This window comes from Myotis lucifugus, unplaced genomic scaffold, assembly GCF_000147115.1.
Source record: "Myotis lucifugus unplaced genomic scaffold, Myoluc2.0 scaffold_82, whole genome shotgun sequence".
Lineage (NCBI taxonomy): Eukaryota > Metazoa > Chordata > Mammalia > Chiroptera > Vespertilionidae > Myotis > Myotis lucifugus.
Genome location: NW_005871130.1, coordinates 2,682,357 through 2,707,914, shown reverse-complemented (window position 1 = coordinate 2,707,914; position 25,558 = coordinate 2,682,357). Strand labels below are relative to the sequence as shown.

Here is a 25,558-nt window from a genome sequence, read left to right as displayed (position 1 = left end):
ATACTTTCTCTAAAAACTTTTATCTATGTTTAATCACCCTAAACTATTAAATAATGTTCATATTCTTTTGTCTTTCTCCTGTGATGATGCAAAAATTTTCAAAAACTGCATGAATTTAAAGTATAGCTTTAATAATAAGCCATTATTTTAAAGTACAGTAAAATAAACCTTACAGTTCTAATGAAAATATGTTCATTAAAATGTGAATTTATTATTCAAATCCACTCATAAATTCAACCATGGAGACAGAACTTGTCTAAGCAGAGCACAATGATTTAGAAAAGCTGTCTATTTAAAATAAAGAATGTATGGCAGGTTTATAGAAACAGTGCAGTGAATTTTTACATAAATTTAGAGCATTGGCTTATACATTTTTCAGAAAAAAAAAAGTTTTTAAAAAATATCTACCTAAAATTAACCACGAAGCAGAGCAGAGACTCACCAGGTTCTACCAGGTCCTGTATCAATGAACACAAACCCCTGAACATACTGACTTTGAAAGCTGTTGACTATTTCTGATCTTTGAAAGTAGAATTCTGTTGCCTGGGAATTATACTTTTGGATATAAACTACCTGGCAATGAATATTTTTAAATCCGTAAAATTGTATGAAAATGTTTATTATCTCATTCCTCAAAAGCCATTTAATATGTCCTCTGAAACAGCGGTCGCCAACCGTTGGTCCGCGGACCCCTGGTGGTCCATGAAGTCCAATAGGTTGGCGACTGCTGCTCTGAAACAGTGTCACTTAATAGATACCTTGAAAAACCAAACAGTTTGGACCTAAAACATGTGAAAAGCTGTAAGAGACGGGAATGTAACAAAAGCACCAGAGGCACTAGGCTTTTTGATAAAATTGAAAGGTATTTGTGAAAGAGCCTATATTTGAGATCAATGAGGCCTACAGGCCCTCATAGATGTTAAGTGTCAAAAATGACTGTGGCAGTTGTCCCAAGCACCCCCCAGCAGTCATGTGAACTGAGTGAGGGCCAGCAGCAACTGCAGCAGGGATTGCGTATCGGGTGGGAGGGAATGTCCAGATTTTACCATTCAAGGGCATGTTATAGAGAAGCACAGGTGCCGCGGTTCACATACCTGTATGAGTGCGGATGTGGGCCAGGAATGCCATAGAATTGCTACTGCGACACATCTTGCCACAATACTTGCAGACATTTCCCTGATTTTCCTCTCGCTCTCGGTTGATTTGCTCAGTGTCTTCCACTATGTACTTATTCACCTCCCGGAGCAGTTCCTCATGCTGCCCTTTAATATGCAGAAATAAATTTTGCTCCGAATCAAAGGGCTCTGTACATTTGACACATTTAAAGGTGGCCCCGCCCTCCGGAAGCTCTTCCACGCTGGCCTGTTCATTTCTCATGTGGCCAGCACTAGCCAAGTGCTGATGCAGGTTGCTCTCTGTGTAGAAGGACTTTCCGCACAGCAAACAATGGAAGTGTTTCTCCTTTGTAGGATGCTTCATGGCTATGTGAACATTCAGTCCACTTAACCCATCTGCTAAGAAACCACAGTCATCACAACGGATTCGTGTGGATTCGCCAAAGGAGCTGCCTTCAGGTTTCTTCTTTTTCACACCTTGAGCACAGTCTTTTAAGGGTGACTCACTCATTCTCACTTCTGTTGTTATCAGACCCTCTTCACACTGATCTATCAATTCACCATCTTCCGGGTTCCTTATTCTTATTATGGAAGAATCAAACCGGCCAAAGCTGTACACGGCCTGTCCTTTATCATCAACATTAATTATAGTTTCATAAACATCATTACTTTCAACCGTGCTATCAGAAGCTGGACCATCCTCTTCTATAACAACTTCAGTTTCATGTTGGGAATTCATCAGAATTTCCTTATTTTCCAAGAAAGAATCTCCTTGCATAGCTTTCAAATCCACTGAACTCTGCACATTTCCAACTTGGTCTTGACCACGGCTATCCAGGTTTAGCTGCCCTCCCATCATTCCCATCACAACAGGGACGGTGCTTTCAGCTGAATGGGCTCCATCCAGATCTCCGAGACATCCATGTTTACTGAGGATTTCACCTCCATGGTCTCCTCCATTCCCTCCATCGCTATCACAATGTGCACTTGGATCACCGATGTCATTCAATTTATTGTGATTGTTCTTTGTTGTCTCATAAATTAAAGCTGAGCTTCCTGAATTTTCATTCTGAAATTTGCTTGGGGAGCCATTAGAGGAAATGTTAAGGTTCACCACTTCCTCAGGTTTCCTAACTTTGTCCTGGGCAAGGGGCTGTTGCAAAGTTTCACAAAACGAAGGACCTTCACTAAGATTAGATTCTTCTTCAGTCTCAATTTCTATAGAGTCAGGAACACAGAGTACTTTAGACATGTCTAATTTAGTATTCTCATCTAAAACAGAACGACTAGTAGCATTTCTAGATTTAAGAGTTTCAGGTAATTGGTCTGAAATTATCTGAAATTCTTCAGAATTTTGTCGATGCTGCTCCTCAGGTATGATGACGTTTTTGGACATTTCTGAAGGACTTGCTCCCACATCAGAAGAGTTCAGGTGAGACTGCCTTTTCACCTTGTGCTTTTCTGTTGCTGCATGCCTGGTCATCTCTCGATGAGTCACAGCATAGTAATCACATGCCATGCAATAAAATGCAAACTCTTTTGTGTGTTTCCGTTTCACATGCAGTTCTAGGGAAGCTGAAGAGTGAGCACTAAACTCGCAGTGTGCACATTTATTGTCACTTGTGCTCAGAGCACCTCTCTGTGAGCATACTTCCCTTTGCTGCACCAGGGCCTCTGGTTCTAGAGATACTTGTTCCTTCTCATCAATAACATGACTGCCAGCTTCCCCATCTGTAGAATGAAATACATTTTCGACTTCAACTTCAATTGGATCTCCGTGCTCATGTCCTGGTTTTTCTGAACTGGAGGGATCTGGTTCAGCTGACTTATTAGCCTGTTCATCTGAACTGGTGCTCCTACTACAGGCTTCAAGGTTACCCCCTTCAGGGCCAATAATGATATCTGAACTTTGTTTTCCATTTGCTTCTATTTCTACACGTCCTTTATGCTTCTTGGTAGCACAATGACGCTCCATATCTCCCTTAGTTACAGTATAATACTTACACACTTTGCATAAGTAACTGTATTGGTGACTATGTTTTCGTCTAATGTGAACGGTCAGATTTGTAATACTAGAGGCCAAGAGGCCACAGTGTGAACATGTCCGTGAGATGTTACCTTTGGGTCTCCCTCTCTTTGGAGTGGTGGTCAAAGCTAACTCATCATCTTTGGAGATTACGCCAGACTGTGGCTGTTCCTTGGCAGTGAGTATGCTCTTCTCCAAAGAGTTACATTCCTGAAATTGCTCACCTTCTACATCGCCTTCTGTCCTCTCGTTTCCAGAAATTGTAACCTCTTCTTTTTTATCATTTGCACCTATACAAACCCTTTCGATACATTCTTCAAAGCTTAAGCCAATATTATTTTTCCTAGCATTTTCAAGATGTTTGCTTCTCTTAATGTGTTTCTCCATTCCTTCTTTGCTCAATGAATAAAGATTACATGCTTTACAAAGAAAGTGGTAGTCCTGACCATGCCTAAGCTTTATGTGTCGTGTGAGAACAGTGGAGGACCGTGTTTTGTAAAAGCACTTCTTACACTGAAATTGAGGTTTATTTGAATGCCTTACTTCACTTCCATGGCTTACCCGGGTTTTAGTCAGCTCTTCCTGAGCCACTCTTTCTGACTCGCTCATAGTCTCCTTTGTGTTTTCTGATTCTGAAGTACTTAAAGGTAAAGTTTGTAAAACCAAATCATTGTTAAATGATTGAGAAGTCTTTGGTTGAATCAATAAGCGAATATGCTTCTCAGTTGTCTTGTGTTCCTCCATGTCCTTCTCAGACAAGAAGTACAGATTACAGGGAGAACAGAGAAAGCTCATACTGTGCTTTTCCTTCATGTGGTCTCTAAGATGTGTTTCATTCAAGGAAATGAATGAGCAGCACTGACAACTGAGGACAGAGGCAGTTTGCTGAAGCTGGTGATTGTGCAAATGTTCATGTAGGTCCCTCCTCGACATGCTGGAGAAGTCACATGTCTGGCAGGACAATTTCACCTCTTTTGCATGGCACCTTTTCATGTGGACTTCCAACTCTGTCCTACTTGTAGACACCTGGCCACAGTCTGTACAAGTACACGACATCTGACGGTCAGAAGCTGCCCTCACTGTGGGAGGGTCAAAGTAGCTCACAAGGTGGGCATTTCTTTCATCCTGCTTCAGGTCCAGGGTTTCTGAGGAAGACACACACAGACTGTGGGTACTGCCACCCGTTTCTATGTGTTTAGGCATGGACTCTGAATCACCTGTTTTCATCTGTGCTCTAACGTGTTTCATATATATCCTGGGAGATTCACTAGTGCCCCGTTTATTAATTCCTAAAAGATTAAACCTTTTCTTGGCTTGGCCTTTTAAGGGGAAAGGGCCGCTTCGTCGTCGGAAGCTATTAGCCAACATGAGAATGTTTCGCTCAGGTCTCGGTCTCGAGGTTGCGCTGATACTATGTGCTGTCTGTAGAGTCTTTTTGGTAGATTCCAATTTATCTAAGAGACCCTGTGAGGCTACTAATGCTCCTAACTTTTTACTCTGGTTTTCAGGATTTCGAGTTGTACCAAAGGAAGTGACATTTTCTTCAACAATCTCTCCCTTTTCTAGCAAAGTACTCCTGGACGGCCTCATTTCAACAAGAAGCTCACTGCTACTTCCACTCTGCTTAGAAATGCTGCCTCTGAAATCTTTAAATTTGCTTCCACCATTTCTTAGTCCTTTTGAATCACTATTCTTTCCTATTTGTTTAGATGCTCTTGGTTTTATGCGAACATTCTTTGTTCCAATGGTACATGATTTCTTAGGAAAAGGCTGTTTTGTTAAGATCTGCACAAATCCTCCACGAGCAGCAAGATTCTGGCGCCGGAGATGTGTTTTTCCAAGACAATGTGCGTTCAAAAGGTTCTCTTCCACACACTGAAAGCCACAAAGGTCACAAGAAAAGATGGTCCGTGACCCATGTGTTTGTGTGGCATGGGTCTGCAATGCTGGGCTGCTCTCCGCTCCGTGGCTGCAGGGGCAGTGGGCAGGCTCCTTAGACAGCGGCATGTGACATTCAGCATGCTTCTCCAGGTCCGAGCAAGAAGAAAACAAACGGTCACACGTGTTGCACTTGAAAGCTGAATCAATCTTCCCGATGGTACAACCAACACTAGCAACCTCTTTGCTGGAGAAAGATTTTGTTTCTGGGTCAAGGGAAACCATTTCCTGAGCAATCGTCTTCTCAGTGTCTGTTTTCAGAGAAACAGTGTCAGTTGGGCTAGAACTGCAGAGAAGGGAAAACGAGGTGGGAGGACATGTATCTCCATCTGAGCAGTCATTCAGGAAGGACGCCTTCACCATTTCACCGGACGGGACCTCCACTTCGGAGAACCCACGAACACCCTGCTCTTCGGACCTACAGGGCTCGGCCTCACTGAATTTCATTCGTTTGGAAGCATGTTTATTTCCATCTTCCTCTACAAAAACGCTGGTTGATGACTCTGAAAAAGCTCTTTTGCTAGCGGAATTCTCAGAGGAATTCACTACCAAATCAGACAAGGGCCTACACTCCACATCCTGAGATGAAACAGTCCTTGAGTCTTCTGCTTCCTTGTTTACATTTTCGTCCTCATCGTTCTCTGGTTTCTTCTCAGTATCCATCATTACTAATGTGCCGACACTGCTCCTCTGTCAGGGTAGCTCACTTGGCACTCATAACCTGTGAAGAAAACAAACATGGCATTAAACCTTTGAACATAAAAAAAGACACACATGTTAATCCAAAAATCAACATAAGGTGAAATACTGGATGAAAAATACTGTAAAATTAGCCTCAATAAGATTTCCTTCATATTGAGATTAATTTGATCACATGACCCTTAATGAAAAGTATGAATTGGATTTTGGGAACACCGTATCACCACGCTGTGACTCAGGAAGCAACACTATGCTATCTTCCATAGAAAGGGGGATTTTCTCAAACAGCTTGCAAAAAAACTCCCAAGTTTCAACTCCCTTCACCACTACATTTCAATTTACTAATTCTTTTTTCTAAATAGAGAAGCCCCCTTTTCAAATTCTGTTTCAGTGGACTCCTACTTTATAAAGCAGATTAAAACAAAACTGCTGCCAGGTGGTATGGCTCTGTGGTTGAACATCGACCTATAAACCAGAAGGTCAGGGCACATGCCTGGGATGCAGACGATTCAATCCCCAGTAGGGGGCATGCAGGAGGCAGCCGACCAATAATTCTCTCTCATCATTGATGTTTCTATCCCTCTGTCCCTCTCCCTTCTTCTCTCTGAAATCAATAAAAACTTAGTTTTTTAAAAAGCTACACAAATGGACAAAAAGGACAGGTAAACATAATCTACGTCAGCAGTCGCTAGAGCAATGCAAATAAAGCCATAAGGTAGCACCACTTCATATCCACTAGGATGGTTAGAATCAAAAAGTCAGGCAATAACAAATGCTGGTGAGAATGTAGAGAAACCAGAACCCTCATACAATGCTAGTTGGGATGTAAAATGATGCTGCGGCTTTGGAAAACAATCTGGCAAGTCCTCAAATCACTAAACATGGAGTTACCATAGAGCCCATCAATTTCGCTCCTAGGTATATGCCCAAGAGAAACGAAAACGTATGTCCCCACATAAAAACTTGTACACAATATTTATAGTAGTATTATCCATAACAACCAGGAAGTGGAAACAACCTAAATGTTCACCAATGGATTAATGGATAAGCTAAGTGTGGTACAGCCATACAATGGAATATTATTCAGTCACAAAAAGAAATGAAGTACTGATTAATGCCACGGGATGAGCATTGAAATCATTATGCTAAGTAAAAAAAGCCAGTCACAAATGACCACATACTTATATGATTCTTCTTATAAGAAATGTCCAGAATAGGCAAATCTATAGAGACAGAGAGTAGATTACTGGTTCCTTGGGGGATAAGAGGATATAGATAAAGGGTATATCTATTTTTTGAGATGATGAAACTGTTGTAAAATTCACTGTGGTGATGGCTGCACATATCTGAGAATATACTTAAATCCATTAAACTGTAGCTTAAATGAGTGGATTGTATGATATGTGAATGTCTCAATAAAGCTACTTAAAAATATATAATTTGTCATATATAATCTACAATACAAAAATCTCTTGTATTTGTAACTGTATCATAATATAGTGACATGCTGTATGTTTCTTGTTAAAGAGTGAAAAAGATAAACGTACATGGTTTTATTGCACTTATAAGATATTACTTATTCAGACTGTGTTCCAGAAAATATTAATTATATCTCTGGTCAAATAAGTTCAGAAAACTCTGGTTTGAACAAAATTCCTTTACACAGGATTTCTCAGTACATAAGCATTTCTCAAACTAATTCTACTACAGAACCCTTTGTTTATCAAGAATCTAGAGATTGGTGTTACAAACAACCTTTTAGAAAATGCTCTTTTAGCCCTGACCTGTGTGGTTCAGTTGGTTGGTCATCGACTGTGCACCAAAAGGTTGCTGGTTCCATTTCCAGTCAGGGTACACATCCAGGTTACAGACTCGATCTCTAGCAGGGGGTGTGCAAGAAGCAAGCCAATCGATGTTTCCCTTTCACATCGATGTTTCTCTCTCTCTCCTTTCCTAGCTCTCTAAAAATCAATTTTAAAAATGCTCTTTTAGATACAGCATTAGTTTTGTTACTCAACATTTGTAATAGGAGAATAAAAGGAGGCAAGAGAGAATGAATTAACCACATGTATGTTCCAAAAATTCCACTTAGTGTCTACTATACGGCAAGTGTTCTTGGTTCTAAATTCTGCAATTACAGCAAAGAACAACATGAAACATCTGCCTTACAATGTAAGTAAGGGGTGAGACAATATATTATTTTTAAATACATATATTCGTCATCCAGGACACTCCCTTATGGTCAAGAAAAGTCACTCTCATGCATGCAACAAGTGAAAAAGAAAAAAAAACACACACACACAAAATCTATGAAACAACAGAAGACATTGGACGTCGGCAACAAAGGGTAGTGATCTCTGAGAGAGGACAGCTAAACCAAGTGAGTCCCAGCTTACTACCTGGAGCAAGGACCCAGGCCACAGCACAGGGAGGAGTCTCCCAACAGAGTTGAGGGGCAGCTAGAGTCTGTAGGGCAGATTAAAGGAAAGGAGAGGTGCCAGAAAGAGAAGCTCAGAGGTCTACAGAAGTCCCATAAGACAGAGAACACTGGCAACGTCCCCCCCAAAAAAACAAAACTGTTTTATGCACCTCACACTAAGTCCTGAGACAACTACTGCTCCAAATTCTTCCATAGCAGATTCATTTTGCTTGTTCCAAAGTTCATGTAAATGCATTCAGACAATATGTCTTTTGAAGGAGGAGGGTCTGGCTTCTCCTGCTCAGCACAATATTTTTGTTGAACATATCAGCAAAATGCACGGCATGGATATATCTTGATTCTGTTAATAGACACCTGAGCTGCTTCCCCTTTTTTGGCTCTTATGGTAAAGCTGATATGAATATTCCTGTACAAGTCTTTTTATGACTATTTTCATCTCTTTTGTGTAAATACCCAAGGGTGGTACTACTGGGTCACAGGGTGAAAGGACAGGGTTAGCTATACGAGCCACCGCTTGACTGATCTGCAAAATGGTCACACTGTTTTACATAGCCACCAGCAATGCCAAGAATTCTGAGAAACCCACGCCCTCGCCCACATTTGACACTTGTATCAGTCCTTAAAATTTAGTCATTCTTTTCTGCAATTCCCTGATGACTGGGGATGGTGCCAAATACTTTGTTTTGTGCTTTGTGAAACACTTGTTAGCCTTTTGCCCATTTCATAATTCGGTTGTTTGTTTATTATTAAGCTGGAACAGTTGCTTATGTATTCTGGGCATAAATCCTTTCTCAGACATTGTGATATAAGAGGTATTCACTAAGTACTTCTAGATTAAATGAAAAATGTCTAAGATACGCTTCAAAATAGTTCAGAAGAAGGGCATAGTGAAGGCTATGTGCTGATAATAATGCAAGCTGAGTAACAGTGACATGGGGATTCAATATACTAGTGCTCTTCCATCAAATTGTGTAGTCTGTTTATGTTTGAAAATGTCCATAACAGAAGTTATGGTCAATATTTTTTTAATGCCTGGTCTAAAATGGAGTGAATTCCCTTCCTTCCAATGTTGACTCTAGCCATCTCTTACTCATCCACGGCTGTGGCACACTATATACTGCCCTCACTGTGGACACGGCAGGAATTTCATCTTGAGAAATAATACGTATAGAACGTAGAACATATAAACACTGACTCAGGGAAGACCCACATGCGTCTATTCAGAAGTAATGGTCTAAGTATAATGCCCGACTCATATATTTTTGGAGACAAGAGAATGACAACTACATGAATACGCAGGAACCAAATAATGACACCCTTTATTATCATCTACATAATAGCTTCAAAAACTCTAAAACAAAAGGAGGAAATGTTTCTACACTTGTTATTTCCCAACTAATTTTTTAAATTACTGAAATAATTCAACATGTCACTATATCAAGAAAGAACAACATTCAACATACATACACTGGGTGCCTACCATATGAAGGGAACTATGCTATAAACACTTTCTCTGCCCAAATTAGACTCGTGTTCTGTTGGGATCCATATGCAAAGGAACTCTAATACAAGCCACATTTGATGATTGTGTGTGATATAAACTAAGATCTGAGTAGAGATGACCAAGGGATCACACTTCCAAACAGAATATATGGCTAAAATAGCAGGAATATCACTCAAGCTTAACCTTGAGGAAACTAAAACCATTTTTTTCTTTTGTTGAGGGAGCAGGTAGGAACAGTTAAACATCTCAAGTGGGAGAAAGGGCTCAGACAAAGCCTTAAAAAACGCATGATGAGTGCGTGAGACTGTTGGCCCTCCAGACAGCTAACAGCTAAACTCTGCCGCTCTACCTAAAGCTCAACCAAAGGCAGGTGGTCACCCAGGACCCCATCATACAGGCCCCGAATTAGAGTTGGAATTTATTCAGTAGTGTCAGTGAGAAGTCACCAAAACTCAGCTTGGCTTTAGGAAGATAATTTCTCAGTATGTAGGACACATCACGGGTGGAGAAATCCAGAAGCAAAAAGTGTGTATTCTAACAGTTTAAGTTATAAGGCCCAGAACCGGGATGATGTCAGTAACCAGTAGTGCAATGTGGTTTATTAAGTATCTTAAAGTGATCTGGAGGGATTAAATGGAAATGATCAGAGGATGCTCATGCTGATGTAAATTAAAGAGAAAACCTTTCCTCAGAAAGGGTGTTAGAACCAATAGAGATGGGGATGAAGTCTTTTGTTTTTTTTAATGGTGATTTTTAAATAAAAAATCACCTGAGTGGAATAGGTTAGGGGCTCATTTTTCTGAAGATACATTTCATTCATTCACTCAACAAACATTCAAGACTCCATTGTTCCTTAAAGGCCCTTTACTTCTCTCAGGAACAACTGCAACCCTTGGAGTACAGAGTACGGAAAGGTGTCCTCTGAAACCACTGGTACTTATACCCAGCGGAGAAAGAAAATGAGTCTCAGATTTCTACCCACAGTAAGGTTTCAACATTCAGACGACCTGGTAAGTATTTACACTGGAATAATGAGATGTATTATGAAACCAAATCTTAAAGCACACTACTATGCTTCCTGTACAAATTCATCAATTACCACTTAATGCATATCCTCACCATTCCCAATGATTTTTAAATATGCAGGCCCATTTATAGTGTCCACTCTTATCCAAATTCTCAACTAGCTGTGCCCTAAGAAATAAGTTACATGTCACTTCATCATCTTCAATTTTACCTATAAATTATTAACTCACCAAGAATCTATCACGAAGGAAAGTTTCTGCCGTAACTGAAATAGCCTCTTCTATGGTTTTAAAAGGAAAAAAAGTAGCAAAAAAAGGAATCAAAACACTCATACTTTTTAAGAAGAATAATAAAACAAATCACTAGCAGCCTTCTGATGACACCTACTGGCCACTTCTCATGGGAAGTTTCCTGCAGCATTTTAAAGGATTTCAGGAACTATAAGAGAAATATAACAATTATTCAACCATTTCACATGCTATCATTACTATTGGACAGCAGGCATGAAAATTTTCACTCATTTACCTCCTTTTTCCCCACTTTTTTCTCATTACAATCTTGTCTTTGTTTCTCTCTCATCCCTTTTCTCTTTTCTAACAAGTATACATTAAGCAAGCTTGAGTCCTCTCTTCCTCTCTTTTTCCTGCTCTTTCTTTCTCTCCCCATGCCCCACACATACACATGCAAACTCACACCCACAGACATACTCTTTCACTGGTATGACGAGGCCACCCACACAAGAAACTATCTTCTCTCTGCCTCCATCTCATGCCATCCCACTCTTCAACCCTTCTAGAGCCATCCGAATTAGTGGTACAAGAAAGCAGTGTGAAGTTAGCACATGTTGGCACCACGCCAATAGTAAAGTCACAGCTGGGGATACCTGTGTGCAACCTGGCAGGTGTGCGCACACAGGCATATACAAAAACTCTCAATGGGATTCTGCCCTTTCCCTCTGTAGGGTTCAGAGAAAGCTGCAATGCAGACACCTTTCAGATGCCATGGTAGGGACTCTCTTCTCCTGGAAGGACAAGGTAGGGACAGGTAAGACTTCCTACAAGCCTGTTATGAGCTATGAGGTGACAGCTGAGTGAGATAAGAATCGATAAAAATTGGTGGACTACTCAGATCTCTTTCTTAACCTACCATTTGCAAATGGACTTTTTATTGAAACTATGTCTTACCATTATACTATTACCTAATTTAATAAAGTAGCACCAAGTCCATATAGAGAGTCTGTTAATGAGAAGCTGTAATATTAGTTGTTGTTACAAAACACCATGGCATATACTTTATGTAATTTCCTCTCACTATTCTCTCCCATCAGAAACATCAATTTGTAACAGCGACCACAAAGTAAGGTATCTGAGCCTACAAATAAACACATCACCTTTCTATGAAAATGAATAAACTCTTCCATGACAAGAAGAGTATAATTTAATACCCTAAAAGCCACCAATGGGATATACCAGAGGCAGTTTTACCACAGTTAGATAGTAACATGGTGTGGTGAGTTCAGAACATGAACACTCAAGCTCAGGACAGGCTACAGTGCATTCCCAAGTCATAAGTTTGTAGACGTGTACATTACCCATCCAGGAAAATGCCTGTGGTGGTTTAAGGTGAGTCCACAAATTCTGGCACTCCCTTCAAAAAGTGGAGCCTGCCTCCCTCCCCTTGGTGTGGGCTGGCCTCAGTGACCTGCCTGTACCAGACAGAAGCAGTGAAGTGAGGGTACTCAACTCTAGAGACAAAGTCATGGAGGCACTGTGCTCCCTGCATGCCCCCTCTTGCATCCCTCCACCTGGGAAAATCCTGTGCCTGGTTGTGAGGACACTTGTGCAGTGTCCTCTGTACAAGGACTTCAGCCTCCTACCAAGCACCAGATGGGAACTGGGGACTCCTGCCGACAGCCACGTGAGTGAGCCTTCTGGGGAGCAGCTCTGCCAGCCCTAGGCCAGACTTCAGATGACTACAGCCCTACTAAATCCTGACTACAGCCAAGGAGAGACCTGCAGCCAGAACCACCAGGGAAGCCCAACCCAAACCCTGATCCACAGAAACTACCAGGTAATAAATGCTTGTTGCTTTAACCCACTAAGTGTAGTTGTTAATCCTCACCTGAGGATATTTTTCTTTCCCACTGATTTTTAGAGAGAGTGGAAGGGAGGGAGGAAGAGTGTGGGAGATGGGGAGAGAGAGAGAGAGAGAGAGAGAGAGAGAGAGAGAGAGAGAGAGAGAGACCTATGTGAGAGAGACCTATGTGAGAGAGACACATCCATTGGTTGCCTCCCACACCTGCCCCAACCTGGGCTGAGGATCAAACCTACAACCCAGGTACATGCCCATGACCAGAATCAAACCCAAGACTCTTTGGTGCATGGGCTGGTGCTCTAACCACTTAGCAACAGTGGCCAGGCCCTAAACAATTATGTTTTGACATAATCTGTTATCTAAATATACAAAAGTCTAAGATGCAAAGTGTCCCCTCGGGAGTTCGAGTGGGAGATGGGGAGTTTGATCACTCGCTATGACGTGCACTGACCACCAGGGGGCAGCACAGAATGAAGGAAGGCCCCAGCCTACAGCCAGAAGGCCCTGATTGGCCTAGGGACCCTACCTGTGCAGGAAGTTCGTGCACCACTAATATATTGCCCTTCTCTGTCCTATCACCTTGTCTAGAATATATGGCTCAAGTTTACCCCTCCTTTATGTGATATATATATATATATATATATATATATATATATATATTTCCTTTCCTATATGCTCCACCTTTAGTAAGAATCTTCAGAACTAAAACAATAGTATGCAGGAGGAGGTCAATAAATGTTAACTGAAGTATACTGTTTGAAATGCATAATTTCAAACTTCTGTAGGATATTAGAACTTTGATAAACTGACATTTAGATTTATGCCTCTCCCACTATCAAAATCAGATCAGATCAGATATAACTTAAAATGAAAAACTGATATAATAAAATCAAGAGTTAGTAAAGGGCTAACTAATAAAGAGATGAGGGGGGAGAGTTTTAAATTTAGAGTCATGTGGAATAAAAGAAATGTCTTAATGTTTCCTGAGTCACCTCCTCATTTTGGATGAAGACTTCCATTTTTATAGGCCCCTATAATTGTTCAGCAACTGACCTGCCTCAGAATTAACAGTAGCCTTGAGTTCCTTTGGACAAGCACATGGACAGTCACAGGCTGAAGGAGTGACAATGCTTTTGGCCACACATACTGCTTAACTCCCTCACCTTCCCTAGCAGGCAGCATTTAAGATTAGGCCACACAGGGGCCTCTGGCCAACTCGTACCTGACCAATTTCCACTTCCAAAGCATCTCACATACCATGTTTAGCTTAACCCTAAAAAAGGACCTCCCCTAGCAAGAGTCCAAAGACACACTGAAGACGAGCAGGCTGCAACTATGTGCTTCCAAGCCCAAATGGCCAGAGCAAAGTCCAACTATCAGATGGAGAAAAACAGCTCCACTCAATTCAGAACAGCATATTGTTTTTATTCCAGGGATACTATTCTATTTCAAATATCCAATTCAATTTTGCCTGCAAGCTAAAACTTAGATTATTTGCTTAGTGTTTATGTTAGAGCTTAAACAATGACCAGTAAACCATACTAGTAGGGACCGAACCATAGTGACCAGAAGAGAACAGATAGACATCACTCCTTCTGTTACCAAAGAGCCCCAGCATCCCAGCACTACTTGTGAAAAGGTATGAAAAAATTATAAAACAAGTCATGAGATTAAAATAAACTATAAAATCAGCTCAGCTGTCTTACCTATTTCTTTTTTCCAAAAAAAATATTCCTACACCTCAAGTACTATTTTCCAAATACATTAAGTTAATCCAATAATAAAGTTAATTTTATGACAACCGTATACCAACAACCTCTGACAAATGTATTTGTATAGTCGAAGAGATTTTAGGGAAAAGTAAAATTTTATACATCTCCTTTCCAAAAGTATATTCAAAATCAATACTTTATTAGTATTTCCGTCTAATTGTTTTAATTTTTTAGAGAAAAAATTTTATTAGGACAGAAAAACAGGATAAAAGAAAGGAAGAAAATCTTATGAGTAGAGATAGAAAACTTCAATGCCATTAAAAGCAGACACATAGGATTGTTTGTATCTTAGGCCATTTGAAAAGGTTATTTTATTATCAATGTAACTAATCACAATGAAACTATCTCTTCCAACTAAAGACATTATAATGAATTTTCTTTACAGCTATAGAGAAATGGGATTTTCTGTTTCCCATCAAACAGAACAGGCTATATAAATTCTTCTTCCCTTTTATTGTAAAATATAATTCCATCTATAAAATCAGTCATGAAATATTAACACTGAAACAACAGAATATATCTCTTTTACTTAATTTACTTTAAATGGTCTATTCACTACAAAAGGGGGGTAGGGTGTATGTGTGATAGAGCCCCTACTTCCTCATTAAGTGTTTCCATTAGACCCTTTATTGTTGAGAATTTACAATGTAGCCATAAAAAGCATTTCAAGATAAAAGTTAGTATACTTTCCTTAAATTTGCCTTTCATCTTTTTCAAAAGGCAAGAGAATGAAGCATACAGCATATGAATCCTGAGGAAAGGGAAGAGAATTAGGAAAATAAAATTTAAGAGACATATTTACACTGAAAATTTTAAACACTACTGAAAAAGAATATTAAGGTACAAGAAGGACTTTGTTTTCATCCCAACTATACCAACAATATGTGCAGTACACAGGGTGATCATGTAACTTTTCTGAGCCCCAGTTTCCTTGTTTCCTTGAGTCATAGATTCAAGGAGAAAAATGAGACAGTAAAGAATTGGTGAGCACTCAATCAATAGAAGAAGTATTATCAGGAATTCTTTTTCATTCCAGCAGAAACAGAAGAAGAAAAGGATGGTTCCAAAATGTAAATCTGGGGGAAATATAACTTTAAAACATCTGAAGACATGTTCCCCGATGTTCTTGCTTATAGATTCTTTAGGTCCACCAAGAAGAGTTGGAAGACAATGGCTAATCAAAGAACTACAGAAACAAAGATTAAACCACTAATTTTGAAAGAAATTTGTAAAATATAATTACAAATGTCAATAAGCTAACAAAAACTATCAAGCCTAAAGATATATGGAATATAAATTATTAGGTATCAAATATTAGTGTTAAGAAATATTTAGCCCTAACCGGTTTGGCTCAGTGGATAGAGCGTCGGCCTGTGGACTGAAGGGTCCCAGGTTCGATTCCGGTCAAGGGCATGTACCTTGGTTGCGGGCACATCCCCAGTAGGGGACATGCAGGAGGCAACTGATCGATGTTTCTCTCTCATCGATGTTTCTAACTATCCCTTTCCCTTCCTCTCTGTAAAAAATCAATAAAAAAATATATTTAAAAAAAAAAAGAAATATTTAGCCCTGGCTGGGTGGCTCAGTTGTTGGAGCGTCATCTCGTACACCAAAAGGTTGTGGGTTCGATTCCACGTCAGGGCACATATCTAGGTTTCGGGCTCAATCCCTGGTCAGAGCGTGTACAGGAGGCAAGTGAAGGATATTTCTCTCTCACATGGATGTTTCTCTCTCACACAGGGATCTCTCTCTCTCTCTCTCTCTTTCTCCCTTCCTCTCTCTAAACCAATCAAAACATATCCGTGGATGAGGATTTTAAAAAAGAAGTATATTTAAAAAGGAAAACTTCAGTATTAAATTTTAAAAGTATAATTCTAACAAAACTATAAGGTTAATAGTTTTTTTTTCCCTCTAGGTGGTGAAATTATAGGGTTGTGTGTTTTTTTCTTCTTCCTAGTACTTTTCTGTACTTTCCAAAATACATTACTTTGGGAGGAAGACTGAGAGGATAGCTTTTAAAAAACTATCTATACATAGTTGAAGTAATGGAAAATAACTACTCTCAAAAAAGAAAATAATTCCTAAGATAGAAATACATTTATAATTGTGGTTCTTGCACTAAACTGAGAATAAAAACAAATAAAAAGGAGACTTACAACAGTCATAGATGCTTAGGGTCTAATTTTGGTCAAAACACGCCAGGACATCAAGAAATTTACCTCTGATTCATGGAACCTCACACTAACCTCAAGAATGGAGGGAAGAGGCACAGTAACAATGGGCAGAGCTAACACCCACAACTTGGCCTCTCATAGCATCCCCACTAAAGGGCTCTTTAAGAAATGACATATTCCAGGGGCAAGGTAGGTACACTTGAAGCCTAGAGCATCTTTTTATGTCAGAAAGTGAGAAAGTGCTTTTTTAAAATAATGATGCAACAAGGACACAGGAGTCAGTTGGAATGGGCTCCTACTGGCCAAATCCTACTAGGACAATTTGAACACCAAAATAACTAAGCACCATTAAAACACGGACTATGTAGATTCTTAATGAAAACCGTTTGCTCTCATTTTTTTAAAGACTATAATTTCTACTACCTCTCTTTGAATGCTCTAAATTTTCTAAGCTATTTTTAAAAGTACATTACCACCTTAGTTTAAATTCTAATGGTTTGATAATTACATGCACTCCTATAACTGTGATTCCTCTTTTTGTAATAATTGATCCAATAATTATATATCAAATTATGATCCATAATTCACAATCAGCAGAAATCACAAATGATTTGTACACTCCTAAAAAAGTGGTGTGTTGCTTGTTCTGGGCTTAAAACAGCTTCCATTATATTTAGTAACAATCACGCTGGGCTTTGATTACATTGGATGATTATACTGGTATTACTCCAACTGTGTCGAACAATGTTTTTTTTCTACCAGTCTTCTTATTACCTTACTTGTTTGTATTTTAAACTATTTTGGTGTTTCTAATATAAGAAAAAAGCACAGCATATCAGTTCAAATAAAAGGGAAGTATGAATATCAAACACAATGAAAAGCACTCAGAATTAAGACAGATGATCTAGCTTTAGCAAGTGCATTTGAAACTGGAAGAGCTGAAATACCTACAATCTGTTTTTAAAAGCCTACATTCCACAGTTACCCATAAGGGATCTCAGACAAGCACTACCTGTGTCTGAAATGCAGACATCCCTGCTCTGCAGGGACTCCCATGGCTGCCATCTTCTTAGCCAAGCACCGACTCTGATACAAAGTATGACGTGATAACAAATGCTTAACAGTTCTTGTGGCTTAGACAACTTGAGCACTCTGAATATTAAACAAAAATAGTGGCATGCAATTTGACTTAGAACTTCTAGAACCGTATTTTTATTTTTCCTATACGTGTTAACTTTAAGGAGTGACTGCCCTACCATAATGGTTTAAAATAACGTGTATTTGAGCCAAACTTCGGACAAATGCCAGGAAGCAAAATCTCAAATGCTCTGGAGAATGACAGTTTGCAGTTTCTTGTATGCATCTGAAATTAAGGAAGAGGATGTGGTGGAGAAAGCAAGGCAGGACAGGATTATAGAATAGTTAAGATTATGTGATCTCTTGAGGGTGGTCATGCCTTCAAGAGGTATTTCTGGCAATTCCAAGGTGTGATAACCTAAATGAGCAGAATCAATGGACAGGACTTGCTAAAAGCAAAGATAAACCTTTTACTAAAGAAGTTATAGGCCTGGGGCCTGATCATCCACTATGACCTGCCCAGTTAGTAATTTATGATGATATCATCCTATGAGGTTACTTTCCATAGAATCACTTACTCATCCAGTTTCTTAAAAATTTGGTAGATGCAAAAAATAACTTTAATATGTCCAAGGTACTAAACATAACAAAATCCTGACTACAGATCCCAGTTTAATAAAATTAAATTCTTATCTTTGAAGTCCCTCTTGGTTTCCCTATCACCTTCCCTCTTCTTATAGAGCTACCCAGTAAGTTGAATTTTGTTGTGTAATTTACCTGTTTATTACTTTACCACATCTGTTTCCTAACAATTTAAATATTGCTTTGTATGTTTCTAAACTTTTAAAAAAATGAAAAAACTATATGCATTCTTCTAGAAATAGCTTTTTCCTCAAAAAATGCTGTTCCTGCCACTTATCCTTAGTGTTGTATGAAATCCATTCAGTTTCACTGCTGTAGAATACTTCACTACGGGAATATATACAATTCATCCATTCTCCCCCATCAGACACTGCTTCAAGTGCTTTCCTTTTATGAGCAGTGCAACCTTGAGCATCCTCATCCACCTCTCCAGGCACTCCTGTGCAAGGATTTCTCTTGCGCAGTGCTTTGCTAACTTTAGCAAATCACCTGGACAGAGAGTTGAGACTGAAAGCTGGCCCACCCTCAAAGTTTCCCATTCAGTTGGTCTGGGTGGGATTCCAAAATCTGCATTTCCAACAAGTTCCCTTGAGATGCTGGGAACACAATTTAGAAGCACTGCTCTAGGAGAAAGACCTTCTGGGGAAAGGGGAGTTACTGGGTCAAAGGGCATGTGCATCTTTAGCTTTACTAGATAATTCCAAAGTTACTGTCCCAATTTACACTCCCATCTGTGTGTAGCATTCCAGCTGTTTCCTACCTCCCAAACAGATTTTTACATCATGGCCAAGCTAATGTGTATGAAACCATTAGAACAAAATGTGTGTACATACCATTTTGGTCCTAATTTGCTCTTTCCTAATTACTAATGATGTTAAGAATCTCTGCATTCAGGTTTCCTTTTGTGTGAGATACCTATTTGGGTTATTTGCCCATTTCTTATTGATTTGTTGTTCTTATTGATTTGTTGTTGTTTACCCTTCTGGACACTAATCTTTTATAAAAAAAATATGTACTGATGAAACTAATGTCAGCTTTCTCACTAAAAAAAAAAAAAAAAAAAAAAAAAAAAAAAAGTACTGAAAATACCTAATCCTCACTTGTGACTTTCTAGGTTTCATTTAATAATCACAAGTGGTTAGAGCATCAGCCTGTGGACTGAAGGGTCCCTGGTTTGATTCCAGTGAAGGGCACATGCTGGGGGTTGTGGGCTCAATCCCCAGTAGGGGGCGTGCAGGAGGCAGCCAATTAATGTTTCTCTCTCATCCTTGATGTTTCTCTCCCTCTCTCCCTTTCTCCCTCTCTCCCTCAAATCAATGAATTTTTTTTAAAGAGCTAGAAAAATCCATTAAAAAAAATTACAAGTGGTCAATACTGTTGGCAAACATACGGATCTTTTCCTTTATAGTTTGTACCTTCTGTGATGTGTTTAAAATCTCTTCCCTACATGGGTCACACAACTACTGATCTACATTGTCTTCCAAGAGTTTCATAGTTCTGCATTCCGTATTTAAGCCTTTAACTGTTGACTTTTGTAGCTGGTTTTTGTGAATGATATGAATTAGAAATGTATGCCGTTCTCAAAGTTTCCTGTTTGTTAAGGGTCATAGATATCACCAACTCGAACTTTAGGAAGATACAAAAAGTGCCCCAAGTAAAATAATGATTAGGTGTCAACCACTTTATTTTTGTTTGCTCTCTCATTGAGGCAAACAAAAAAGTGGAAATTTTCAATGTGAAACTTTGACCATTATTATCAAATTAGCCAGACTATGATTCCTTACTCCATCACACTCCAGGAATATTACTTAGAAACATTAAAAACCCATAATTTAGTCTTATTCTAAAAAATAATAATAATAAGACCGGTAAGCACTGGGTAGTGTGGTTGAGCTATAAATCTATACAACCTTTCCAGAGAGTAATTTTGCAATATCTGTATCAAAAGCCTTACATGTATCTTCTTTGAGCTATCAATGAATCTTCACAGAATTTATCTTAAGGAAATAACTGGATAAAATGTGTTTCATATATTCACCACAGAACTCTTTATAAGAGAACAAACTGGAAACAAGCTAATACCCAACAGTGCAGGATGGGTTAGCGATGTAGCTGCTGTGGCACATTGCAGACTCAATGCCCTGCAGAGTACACTGCAGTGTTACTGTGGGAAGGTATTCACAATATTCAGGAAACTTATAAAAGCAAGTAACAAAACAGACACATGATATTCATTTATTCACAAACATTTATTGAGTGCTTTGTGTGTGCCAGGTACCAAGCAACTCATTGGTAAACAAAAAGATCTGTCCCCTGCCTCCAAGGAGCTTAAGAGCTTGCGAGGGAGATAGAACAGAATTAATATCTTCCAATTTACTCTGGTTGGGATATTAAAGGCACAAGCATATTGAAAGAGAGACAATTTATATGTGTATATATGTAATAATCTCACATTCCATCAGCATGGCCTACAAAGAGAACACACCCAGCTCTACGGACTAGCGAGTGGATAAGCAACTCCTTACGCAACTGCCTAAGAACTGAAGGGTATTCATCTTCTACAAATTTTAAGAAAAGCTGTGAATTTTAAGAAATTCAGTTATGGAAAGCTATACCCTGGAAGACGGATGTGAGACATTGCAGAACCACGGCAAAAGAATTGGGGCAAACAGTTTCCATTGCTTCCAATTCAAAACCAAGTTGACAAATAACTGTTGACCCAGTGCCTATTTCTTTACCCTCCTCTGCTATACGTACTTGGGTCTGACAAATAATGAAGTCTCCCTACAAAAGAAATAGTTCACAGTTAGGGTCACACACCAGGGATTCTAACATTATATGTTCATTTCTTTTAAACTTCTGCACCAAAATCAGTGAAGTTATGAGGCTCATTAATTACAACAGGAAAATTTTTCACTTTAGAGCACAGAAGGATGTCAGACACCACCTCTACCAAGAGATCAACCAATGATACATGTGCATCCCAATACAATAACAGAGATGGGCACAAACTCACCACTGTGGCATTCTTGCCAAAAATGCTTAACCCTCAACTTAATAATGAAGATCAGGCAAATCCAAACCAAGGAACATTCTACACAATAACTGACCAGTACTCTTCAAAAGGTCCTGAAAGATAAAGAAATCTGAAAGGAACTGTCACCTAGAAGACACTAATAGACATGATAACTAATACTGGTTTGGATCCTGGATCAGAAAAAGGACAGCAGTGGTGAAACTCGAATGAAGACTTTAATTATCAACCGCCTGGTCTCAATGACTACACTATGGTTACAGAAGATGTTAACAAAGGGGGCAGGTTGAAAGGTATATATCAACTCCCTGGACTATTTTTGCAACCCTTTTGTAATTCTAAAATTATTTCAAAGTAAAAAGTTTTTAAAAATCATTTCAGATGAATGATTTTTTTAAAAAGTATAGGATACCACTTATTAACTCTAACATAAAAATATATTATCTCCTCCAGTAATTGTACTAAAAAAATTCCAATAATTACAGATGAGGCTTAAGTTGGAATTTTTATTCAATAAAAACCTGCAATTGGGATAACTAGAAAACAGAGTAACTTTCCTAGGGCACTGAAATCTCTCCAAATAAATAAACTACCTTATTTCCCCCCCTTACTCTTTTTTAATTGAATTCAACTTTCATTTATTTAACATCTACTATGGGCATGTAACTGTGCTAGGGCCTCATGAGATTTTGATATATAAGAAAGGATCTCTGTTTTAACACACAAGATAACAGAGAAATGCATCATGTAACAAAACTGGAAGTAATTGATGTTCACTGCTAAACAATCTGGCAATCGATCTGAAAACACCCTCTTTACTGTCAGTGTTGATAAGACTGAGGACCCTGACAGCTCAAGTGTGTCCCCTTCAACAATAACATGTTCTGACCTCTAAAATTATCTACAAAAATTATCCTTGAAAATGACTCGCTCTGACAATCCATTTCTAGTCCTTTTTTCATCTAAGCATTTTGATATTGGTGCATTGTTTGTAACTCAAAATTTAAAAATGTGAATCTCAGCCCTGGCCGGTTTAACTCAGTGCATAGAGCGTCAGCCTGAGGACAGAAGGGTCCCGCGTTCGATTACGGTCAAGGGCACATGCCCAGATTGCCGGCTGGATCCCCAGTAGGGGCGTGCAAGAGGCAGCCAACCGATGATTCTCCCTCATCATCGACATTTCTCTCTCTCTCTCTCTCTCTCTCTCTCTCTCTCCTTTCCTCTCTGAAAGCAATAAAAATATATTTAAAAAGGAAAAAAGAAATAAAAATGTGAATCTCTGAGTACCAGGGAAAAGGTTAGGCTGGCATAGACCCATGAAGGTTTACTTACTCTCTTCTTAGATCAAAAATGATGTGTGAGACTACGTTTTTCAAAGTGTGGTCTCAGAGCCAGCAGCTTCAACAGAATTCAGGAACTTGTCAGAAATGCAAATTCTCAGTCCCAGCCCAGACTACTGAATGAACCTCTGTCAGGACCCTCTTTTCACAAGCCCCCAAGGTGACCCTGAAGCACTATAAGTTTGAGAATCAGTGAGGAAAGAACAGAACGCCAGACAGCAAATCAGCAGGCCAGATTCTAATCCTTGCTCTGCCACTAATCTCTGGGATAGATTTGTCACTTAGCTTCTGTGGAGCTCAGCCTCTCTATCAGACAATGAGGGAACTGTAATAGATCAACGCCAGTCCTCATGCCCTCATTGATAACTCTGTGAGGGCATTCACTCCTATGAGGCCTAAAAGTGAAAAGAGCACCACTGTGCGTCACCACTTATTTCTTTTGTTAAAATGAAACAAAATTTCTTCATCCACTGGTTTCTGAATCTTATTTAATAACTCTAAAATAAAAAAAATTGTGTTTTCTTTAGTAAAAGCCATATAATGCTAATTTCACAGTTTCCTATTTAGTTCTCTATCAAGTCTATTTTGGAGGAATTCATTACACATAACAAAAATTCCAAGAAACCCATCTACCACAGACTCAAAAGTCATATGTTGCAGTCCTAATTCCCAATGTGATGGTCTTTGAGGTGGGGCCTTTGGGAGTAATTAGGTTTACATGAGGTCATTGAGGGTTGGCTCCCAAAGATGGGATCAGTATCCTTATGAGCGACAGACAGACCACAGTTCTCTCTTGCTCTCTGGCATGTGAGGACACAGCAAGTAGGTGTCATCTGCAAGGCGGGAAGAGCCCTCACTAGGAAGCTGCACCTTGATCTTAGACTTTTCAACCTCCAGAACTGTGAGAAACAAATGTCTGCTTTCTCAGCCACCCAGGCTATGGTATTTAGTTACAGTAACCCAAGCTGACTAAGACACACACTCAAATGTCCCCTCTGGTGTGGGAATTTAACCCAAATCATAGTTCCGAACTGTGCTCCTCTCCGTAAACAATATGTGTGACCCAACCACAAAAAGCATTTAACAAGTATGAAAAATAAAGAACTTAAAAAGGCATAGATCTAGAAATTTCCATTACTGCCTAAGAAACATTAAGTTTCATTTAATCTCCTTCTCATAGATTTATAAACTGGGATTCTTCTCACAACTTGCAAAACGAATCTCAGAGATGGGGGGAATCAATTTAGAAGGTCAGAGAGTTCTCCTGGAAGAAAACAAACTTAATAAGGTTGAATGTTGGGGAAAATGTCCCATCAATCAAATGAATACCCACTGATTCTTGAGATTCAAACAAGTATCCTGCAAGCTCTCATCACTCCTTTCAAGCAATCAGACACACTGTCCTCTGTGCTCCTGTATCTCCATTTCAGCACTTTCAAGAGGCATCCTCTTCGTGTATCTGTCTCCTCAACCAGACCTAGAAATCATCTAGAGCAGGGTGTCACTCTCTCCCGCACCTAGAACGATGTCCGGAATAGAGCAGGAACTAATTTTGTTTAAGTGTAGCCACTGTACTGAATACCAGTGAAACTGTGTCCTGTCTTGCAGCTTTTCTGTAAATCTTAAATCATTCCTAAACAGCTTTTTTTTAAGGCACCAGTAGCAACAGTTAACAGCAATAATCACAACTGCCTTAGGTATCAGGCAAGAAGACATTTGCTACTGGAAACCACTGCCTTAACATTTTTCAGACGTGCCAGAAGGAGTCTGTCATTTCACATGGAGCAAACTTGAAAAAGAATGAGTAACAAACACCTTGAGATTTGAATCCTGATGTTAACTTTGGTCAAAGTATTTAATCTGGTTCTCACTTGGCAAAAAAGGGAATACTAATTCCTACTAGGTTGCTGTGCTCTCCTAATGATGCTCTAATCCACAGGCGAGTGCCCTTCCCTACATACCTATACGGTGTTCCAAGTGGACTAACACCTCACCGCAAAGCACGCGTACACTGTAAGGCGATCCACCGGCACAGACGGTAAAGTTACACCCCGATCACCATTAGGACTATGATTACCTATAAAACAAAGAAATCCTACATGTGTGTTTATGGGTGTCCAGCCTGCCAACATAGCCTATTCCAGAACTCCCCAATGAAATACATGGGCTGTTCGAAATGCAACGCAACCGACAGGGGTCAGCAGCTCCAGGCGCCCGGCTCACTGAGGTCCAGAGAGCGGCAGGCACACGCGGGACTGCTCGCGGGCTGGGAGCTGTGCAGCTGCGGGGACAGACGCGCGGCCCGAACCGCGGCGTGCGGCAGCCCGCGGTCTCCCTCCCAGGGCTGGGGCGGGTGAAAGCCCAAAAGGCCGGGCCCCCGCGTCAGCCACGGCGACAGTGATCGCAGCGTGGGGCCGCTGCCAGCCCAGCGTCCTTAACGGAAGGAGGTAGGGTGGCAGCTAGGGAGGCCGAGTGGGCGGGCGGCTAAGGAAACCACCGCCCAGGCTACCACCGCGGGCGGCTCCGCTCGGGCGTGTTTGGGTCTGTTCCGGAGCCAGCGGGCGGTCAGAGGCGCCGCTTCAGCCTTGACATCCCGGCGCCGCGGGAAAACCAAAGCCCGCGGGTGCACGTGAGCCTGCCAGGGGCTGGGAGCGGAGCAAGCAGGGGCGGGAGGGAG

The 25,558-nt window shown here is 40.0% G+C and overlaps 2 protein-coding genes across 2 annotated transcripts in view; one reads left to right on the top strand and one right to left on the bottom strand.

Annotated features, from left to right (window-relative positions):
- The window catches only part of ZNF407 (zinc finger protein 407), a 385,654-nt gene that overhangs the window by 359,492 nt on the left and 604 nt on the right, over positions 1-25,558 (bottom strand). The window contains exon 2 of the mRNA XM_006090793.3: positions 1,095-5,800. Within this exon, the coding sequence (XP_006090855.1) occupies positions 1,095-5,745 (4,651 nt within the window). The 5' untranslated portion in view covers positions 5,746-5,800. The remainder of the gene's footprint in view (positions 1-1,094; positions 5,801-25,558) is intronic.
- The window catches only part of LOC102419707, a 20,145-nt gene continuing 1,010 nt past the window's right edge, over positions 6,424-25,558 (top strand). The window contains exons 1-3 of the mRNA XM_023755631.1: positions 6,424-6,440; positions 10,600-10,732; positions 25,326-25,510. Coding sequence (XP_023611399.1) covers positions 6,424-6,440; positions 10,600-10,732; positions 25,326-25,510 — 335 coding nt within the window. The remainder of the gene's footprint in view (positions 6,441-10,599; positions 10,733-25,325; positions 25,511-25,558) is intronic.